The 8,059-nt window shown below is 63.1% G+C and overlaps 1 protein-coding gene across 1 annotated transcript in view; it reads right to left on the bottom strand.

The window, feature by feature from the left end:
* Nucleotides 1–210: 210 nt before the first annotated feature.
* Nucleotides 211–8,059, bottom strand: part of CD82 (CD82 molecule) — a 44,400-nt gene continuing 36,551 nt past the window's right edge. The window contains exons 7-10 of the mRNA XM_055144045.1: nucleotides 5,771–5,872; nucleotides 2,081–2,287; nucleotides 1,104–1,187; nucleotides 211–1,017 (exon numbers count right to left, since the gene is read on the bottom strand). Of these exons, the coding sequence (XP_055000020.1) occupies nucleotides 940–1,017; nucleotides 1,104–1,187; nucleotides 2,081–2,287; nucleotides 5,771–5,872 (471 nt within the window). The 3' untranslated portion in view covers nucleotides 211–939. The remainder of the gene's footprint in view (nucleotides 1,018–1,103; nucleotides 1,188–2,080; nucleotides 2,288–5,770; nucleotides 5,873–8,059) is intronic.

Genomic DNA, 8,059 nt, shown 5'->3' with positions numbered 1-8,059 from the left:
CAGGGCCCGTCACCTCCGTTCTGGGGAGGTGACAGGACCCCATGAGCTCCGCCAGCGACGGTCTCGGCCCAGGAAGCCACGCCTGGCCCCTCCGACTGGCTGCGCCAAGTGGAGGGGCCCCTGGACACTGACTCCCGCCCCTCGCCCCCCAGAAAAGTCAGGCTCCCGCCACACCGGCTGGATTGTTGTAAATCCTCTTTAATCGTCAGTTGCTGGATCCCAGGCGCACGGTCCTGAACTCTGCCCCGAGCCCCTGACTCCCCGTGCCCCCCTTCCCCCCCACCCCGGCCCCCCAATCCCCAGGGGCCAAGCCCAGGCCAGCCTAGCTTCTGAGGAGAGGGGGAGAAGGCAACACCCCTTATTATTCCCTGGGACCCCTGGGGCCAGCTCTGGGCCATGGGACTCCCCCCTGGGAAGTCCCCGCCCCCACTCTGAGCTGCTGGGGTGGGGGGGTGTCGCGGGCTCATGGGGGGCTCGGGGTTCCGCTCCCATGTAAGAGCCCCACCCCACCCCGTCCCACCTCCTTCAGTGGACACCAAAGACAGACAGACACTGGGCGTTCAGGAGCGCTCGCCCCCGGACAGACAGACACCCGGTGGTGGGCCAGACCCTCCACCCACCTTTAATACAGCACCCCCGGAATAAAGACAGCCCCCAGAACAGGCCCGTCCCGTCTGAGCGGGGCTCCCACACGGAGGGAGGGCGGAAGGAACATGTTCTCCGACTTGCTAAGTGAGGGAGGGAGGGCGGCGGGGGGACTCCCTCGGCAGTGCTCGGCTCCAGGCTGGCAGCATCAAGGCAGTGAGGCGGGGCGGGGCTCCGGCCCACCCAGGCTGGCCGGGGGCGGGGGGAGGGCTCTTGGCAGTGAGGTGGCAGGTGGGTCTGGAGGTGGGGCGGGGGGACCCGGGGCAGAGGGCAGTGGGGGCCCCCCCGGCGTTCTCAGTACTTGGGAACTTTGCTGTAGTCCTCGGTGTGCACGTGCCGGCACAGGCAGATGGACAGCACCATGCCCAGGAGCTGCGGGGGACGAGGGGACAGTCAGCGGCGCCCCCGGCCCTCCCCAGCCCACCCCGAGTCTGGAGGAGAGCAGGGCCAGGACCAACCTCCACGACAGCGACGCCGGCACACACGCCCAGGATGACGCCCAGGTTCTCCTTCAGCCACTCCTGCACCTTCTTCATGCAGCCCTGCACGGGGCGGGGGGGATCCGGGCTCGTCACCCCCCCACCCACCAGCCCCCTGAGCCCCGCTCAGAGACCCCCGCCCGGGGGGGGGGTGTCTGTGTCTGTCTGTGTCTCTGTGTGTCTGTATCTGTGTGTGTTTGTGTGTCTGTGTGTATGTCTGTGTGTTTGTGTATGTCTGTGTGTATGTCTACGTCTGTGTCTAGGTGTGTGTCTATATGTGTCTGTGTGTGTCTGTGCGTCTGTGTGTCTGTGTGTATGTCTGTGTGTTTGTGTATATCTGTGTGTATGTCTATGTCTATGTCTAGGTGTGTGTCTATATGTGTCTCTGTGTGTCTGTGTCTGTGTGCGTCTGTGTGTTTGTGTATGTCTGTGTCTGTGTGTCTATGTCTGTGTGTGTGTCTGTGTCTGTGTTTGTGTGTCTGTGTGTGTGTTTGTGTATATCTGTGTCTGTGTGTCTATGTCTGTGTGTGTGTCTGTGTGTGTGTCTGTGTCTGTGTGTCTCTGTGTCTGTGTTCGTGTGTCTGTGTGTGTGTTTGTGTATGTCTGTGTCTGTGTGTCTATGTCTATGTGTGTGTCTGTGTGTGTGTCTGTGTCTGTGTGTCTCTGTGTCTGTGTTTGTGTGTCTGTGTGTGTGTCTGTGTGTGTCAGTGTCTCTGTGTGTCTGTGTCTGTGTTTATGTGTCTGTGTGCGTGTCTATGTCTGTGAGTGTGTCTGTGTGTGTGTCCACCCGGAGAGTTACAGAGCTGTGGTCTGAGAAAGGGGAGCACCACTACCCCCACTCGGGCCAGCCCCTGGGGAGCCCCCAGGGGGTCTGTTCCCTGCGTGGAGAGTTAGTGCTGCTGAGGAGAAAGCAGGCAGGGTTCCCCCCCCACACACACACACACACACTCACACACCTCCTGGTACACTGGCCACAACTCCACGTTGTTGTCGCTCTGGGTGTCGTTCCTAGGCACGTGGCAGAAGCCCTTGCTGACCAGGAGGCGGCCATCGCCCTGGCCCTCCCTGTCCTCGCAGGAGCAGGGGAAGGTGATGTTGGTGTGGTTCATGAGCACCGCGTTTTCGGTCCAGTTCCGGAAGCTGACCCAGCCGCAGCACTGTGCCTGGGCGAGAGGGGCGGGACAGGCCGCTCGCGCCAGCACACCCTCGGCGGGCCGGGCGGCACTCCCACCCCTCTGCCCCCCCCAGCCCCCAGCCGGGGCCCTGCGGAGCTGGCGGTCTCAGGTTCACGCTAGCGCCTGTGGAAGGGGCTGTTCCGGAAACACACATCATAAACGTCTCAGCAGGCAGCAAACGCCGCCCGGGACGCCCCCCCCCCCAGCAGGAAGCCGCGCAGGAGCCAAGTGCCAGCTCCCAGAGCAGCAGAGGGGTGGGGCGGGGGCACGGGGCACAGGTGGCAGCTGGTGGGAGTCTGACCCCAATGCTGCCACCTGCCTGATGCTCGGCCCCGGAGTCCCAGCATGGTCCTCTCCCTCAGTTTCCCGCTCTGGGAAAAGAAAGAAAATGGGGCCAAGGGGGTTTCTAACCAGCCGGGTCCTTACAGGGCGCTGCCCGCTGCCCGCTGCTGGGTGCCGGCTGCAGTCGAGGATCTGCCTGAGCAGCCGAGGTGGGAAGGGAGACATGGTCCCTCCTGGAAACTAGGGAACTGCCAAGAGCAGCCAGGGGACCGCACGGGGCCGAGCCGGGAGGGCCGGGGTGCCGGGAAGGTGGAGCGCGGTTTCCTGGCGGGCACTGGCCTGGCCTGTGGTGGACGGACCCTCCGGCACGTCTCTGAGCATGGCTTCCTCACGTGGAAGATGGGGTGACCTCGGCTACTGTGCCAGAGTCCCGGGGAAGGCGCTGGCACGCGGGACACCCAAGGGTCACCTCATGTCACCCGCTGCCTTCTCAGCTTCCACGCGAGGCCCATACCGGCCGAGGCCAGCAGGGGGCGCGCTAAGGCTGCTCAGGTGCCCTCGGGCAGGCTCCGCTCCAGGACCTCTGCCACCTCCTCTTCGGCAGGGAGTCGGGCGCCTTGGCGGGGCACCCCGGGGCGCTCCCACGCTCAAGCACAATGCCCACTGCCCTGCCACCGAGGTCTGTGTCCGGCCAAGACCCACCCCGTGTCTCTCGGCGGTTGTTCTGGACGAATAAGACATTGCCCCCAGGGAGTCACCTGCCACGGGCTGCCACGCGCTCTTGGCGTCACAAGCCCATGGCAGGAGCAGACAAGGAGACCGAGGCTCTCGGAGGCCCGGCCAGGCAGCAGCGGTGAGACACCAGCCGCTGGGAGCCCCACTCACGGTGCACCTCTTCAGGCGTCCCCTGGGCAGTACGGGGCAGACGTGAGATCAGCTGGGCCCTGCTCTGGGGACCCTCTAAGCAGCCCGTCTCTCCCCGGGCAGCGCCTTCTCCCAAGGCCATTCCTCTCCACGGCTCTTTGTTCATTCCGTTTTGGTTTGGTTTGGGGGCCCCACGCGGCAATGCTCAGGGGGTGACTCCTGGCCCAGTGCTCAGGGATAACTCTGCCTGGGCTCAGGGGACCATGTGTGGTGCGGGAGATTGCGCCTGCTGGACTCTCGGGTGCCTCCACTGTCACTTGAAAGGTGGCCTTGGCTCCTCCTGGGTCAAGCCTCCCTCAAACACAAGCAGATGCTGGGCCCCAGAGAAGTCAGGTATGTATGTGGGGGCTCCAGCAAGCCTGGGCCCCTCCCCAGCTTCCTCTTGCCCCCAAACATCTGTGAGGCCTGTGGGCCGGAAAGCATCGCCCTCCACTTCCCGACCTGGGGAAGAAAATGGAGGCGCCTGCGCTGTCTGAAGCATCCCACCCCCCATCTCCACACTCACGGGGTCAGCGTCCCACAACGACCCCCCCGCCCCAGGGAGTGGCCATGCAGTGCCAGCAGGTCCGAAGTGGCTACAGGCTGCACACAGGGCAGAGGGGAGGGTGCAGCCCAGAGAGAAGGTCCGGGGAGGGGCACGCGACACCTGGGGCCCTTGAGGGGGAAGCCCCGCTCCAGGTCAGACGGCGTCTGTGCTGGAGGAGGGAAGTTCACGGCCAGGGCCGACTGGGACAGGCAGACAGTGCTACCGTCACCACCCAATCTGCCATCCACTCATTCATGCAATGAATCATTTGACAGGGGGTTGTTCTGTCGATGAGTGACTCAACCTGTCAGTCAGAGAGTCCGCTGCGAGCTGCACGTCAGTCATCTGGTCAACTTACTACTCACTCGTTGGGCTAGTCAGTCAGTGATTCTGACAGGCTGTAGTCAGTCAGTGCACAGTCAGTGAATCTGTCAGGTTATAGTCTGTCAGTCAGCCCATAGTCAGGGAATCTGTCAGGTTATGGTCTGTAAGTCAGTGCACAGTCAGTGAATCTGTCAGGCTGTAGTCTGTCAATCAGTCCTGTCAGCGAATCTGTCAGGCTGTAGCCTGTCAGTCAGTGCACAGTCAGTGAATCCATCAGGCTGTAGTCTGTCAGTCAGTGCACAGTCAGTGAATCTGTCAGGCTATAGCCTGTCAGTCAACATAGTCAGTGAATCTGTCAGGCTGTAGTCTGTCAGTCAGTGCATAGTCAGTGCATCTGTCAGACTGTAGTCTGTCAGTCAACATAGTCAGTGAATCTGTCAGGCCATAGTCTGTCAGTCAGTGCAGTCAGTGAATCTGTCAGGCTGTATTCTGTTAGCCCGTAGTCAGTGAATCTGTCAGGCTATAATCTGTCAGTCAGTGCATAGTCAATGATTCTGTCAGGCTGTAGTCTATCAGTCAATACGTAGTAAGTCTGTCAGCCAGTCCACAGTAAGTCAGTGAAACTGTCGGTTAGCACATAGAGAATCAGTCAGTGAATCTGTCAGTCAGTCCAGTTTGTCAGTCCATAATCAGACTATAGCTGTCAATGAGTCTGTCATTCCACAGTCTGTCTGTCCATGTTGTGGTCAGTCAGTCAGTCTGTCAGCCTGTAGCCTGTCAGTCCTGTCCATCGGTAGCTCTGTGGCTGAGTCATCATTTTGTCACTCTGCCTGCCCCGAGGGTGGCACAATCCTCACTAAAGCCCCCCAGTCCGGCCTGGCGAGCTCTCCGGAGCCCCGTGCTCCCGAGTGAGGGCGTCTGAGAAACGGGGCTCGAGGTGATGCCGCACACGGCACTGGGCGCGCTTCTGGGCCAAGTGTCGGGCACGTTGGGCCATGAGGTCCAGCCCAGGGGACCCCCACTCACTCCACCACCCAGCGGCCCCTCACTGGCCCACCAAGACCCCAGGCACAGGCTGGAATCACCACCACCCGGATCAAGAGTTGCTAGAATTTTCTCCTCCTTCTGGAAGTTTCTCCAGAAGGCCCATCCCAGAAGGGGGGAGCTCCACTCCGATCCGGATCAGAACACCTGCCCTCAGCCCAGGGGCGGAACTCCCTGCCCTGTGACTCCCCCCCTGGCTCACGAGGCGGTGCGGGGAGGAGGGGGGTCAGTGGGCTGACTCCGACCAGGGGTGCACACGCTGTCAGCCACAGAGCTGCCACCATGTCCTGGCCGAGAGACTGTGGCTGAGGTAGCACGGCCTGGCCCACCCCCACGCGCAGAGCCCCGGAGCCCGGCCGCGGCCCCCTTACCTGGGCCTGCACGTAGTCCCAGGCGTCCTGCAGGCTGTTCTCCTCATCGTCCTTGTATTCCTGGATGAGCTTGATCACGATGTCGCCCATCTCCTGCCTCAGCTGCGCGGGGCAGAGCAAGGAGCCAGGTCAGAGTCCCAGAAATGCCCTCCCGCACCCAGGGGACGTGCTCACGCCGCGAAAGCCCCTCCTCAGCCTTTCCTGTCACACTGCTGGCATTCCTGGGTGCCAGTCCTGTGTGGCTTCTGCCGCAGAGCCGGACAGTGTGGGCCCAGCACTCCTGCCCTGCAGTGCGCTGGGTGCTCAGCAGCTAGGTGGCCCTGTAAGCCCAAAGCTCCCCAGGGGCCTCCCGCATTTGCAGGAAAACTGCTGGGTCCCCCACCCCCACCCCCACCCCCAAGGGCCTTTCTAGGGAGCCCTGAGTCCCTTGGCCCCTGCTCCTCCCTGACCGCATCTTCTCTATTCTACCTGCCTGCCTCAAAGATTCCCGTGTTGTCTCCTCATGGATTTCTGACCAGACACCTCATGCCCCAGGGCCTTTGCACCTGCTGATCCAGGAATCCTCCCCCCCCCTCCCGCCCCACAGCCATAAATACTACCCATTCACCCATTCCTTCAGGGCCCTGCTCAAATGCCACCTCCTCCAAAGGGCCCTCCGGGATCACCTGTAAGAATACCAGCTCTTCTCTCTCCCCTCGCTCAACCCCCTCCAGGCCCTCCTCATCCCGTAGTGGGAGCAGGCCCAATTCGGGTTGGGGTCCCTCTCTCCTCCGTCAGAGCCGAGGAGGCCTGGCCAGAGTAGTGGGGAGGTGTATGAGAACACAGAATGTTGGGGAGGGGGGGAACGGCCAGGGCGGGCCACCGCGGGGCAGGACGCCCCTCCCCGCTCATGTCCACAAGGTGGGGACCCCACAGAGAAGCAGGACAGGGAGGGGATGCGGGGCCCAATCTCCCGCGTCTACAGAAGGGGGCGCCACCTCACAGAACACGGCCTCCGGGACTGCAGGGGGGATGCCCCGAGGGGCCCCCCAAGCCAGCAAGCCTGGAATCTCAGACGAGTACCACCCACCCCCCTGCCGGTCCCCTAGAACGTGAGGGGTCCCAAGCAGCACAGGCGGAAGAGGAGGGGGCACCCGATGCTTTCCTGGGACCCGCCAGCCTCCTCCTCCAGTGGGCTGGCGAGTTTGGGGGGTTCCACCAGGAGGGAGCCGGCAGCACCGCTTTGGCCAACTGGAGGCAGAAAGTGACTCACAAAGCAAGCGGAGGCGGGGCGTCGGGGTCCGAGGCGAGGCCCAGGCCGCTCTGGCTCCCACGGGTCTCAGAGCCACGTCATCTGTGCAAAGGGAGCCGGCCCCAGAGCTGGGGACAGGAGTCCCGGGGCCGAGAGCCCGGGGCCAGTGGGAGAGGGGCCCCGCAGGGCAGCCCCGGCTTGGCCCCAGAGGCTGTCCCCCCCTGGACAGTCACCTGGCCACCTGCTCACCGCAGAGCCCTGGGGCGAGGGGCCCGAGGGGGAGGCTGTGTATCTTGGCCGCAGCCCCGGAGAGAGTGCATCAGGGGTGGGTGACGGAGCAACAGGTGTTTCCCGGGGTGGGGGAGGGGCGGCCAGAGCCTCAGACCCAAGGGAGCTTCCGCCAGTTCCCCCCGCACACCGCACACCGGTAGTGGCCGTCTCCGCTCCTGGAAGCCACATCCTCCCCGGGGGCCTGCAGCCCCGGCTCTGAGCTCCCCCCGCCCTCACCCAGGAAACCAGCACCCCGAATAAAACCAGAATAAACACTAGCTCCACCCCCCGGCACTGCACAAGCAACACAACACAAACCTCTATAGTGCCTCCCGGAACAGTGGGGAACCCTGGTCCCCCCTCCCCCGCCCCCCGCATCGCATCCGCACGTACCTAGGCGTGATCTCATCGGAACCCTCAGCCCGCCTAGGGATTCACCTCATTCCTTCACTTTAAAGACTGGAAAACAAGCCCCCCTGAGGCTCATTAACGTGCCTCGGGCCGCACAGCCCACGCAGTAGAGGGCTGAGTTTGGGGACCAGGCACGGAGGGTTCCAGAACCCAGATTCCCTGCAGCTCCCTTCGCATTTGGACCTGCAGACACAGCGGCTTCCGGGGTGGGAGAAGCCACACTCAGCACCACTGGGTCTTTCCGGCCCAAACAGGCCCAGCTCCCCGCAGCCCTTGCATAGGTGACCCCTGGGGTGCAAAAGAGAGAGGGAGGCATGGAAACTGAGGGGGGAGGGGGCCTCAGAGAGAGCCAGCTCTCCCGCCTCCTCCCCTGCCCC

Source organism: Sorex araneus, chromosome 6, assembly GCF_027595985.1.
Source record: "Sorex araneus isolate mSorAra2 chromosome 6, mSorAra2.pri, whole genome shotgun sequence".
NCBI classification, from domain to species: Eukaryota; Metazoa; Chordata; class Mammalia; order Eulipotyphla; family Soricidae; genus Sorex; species Sorex araneus.
This window is presented reverse-complemented; position numbering and strand designations above follow the sequence as displayed.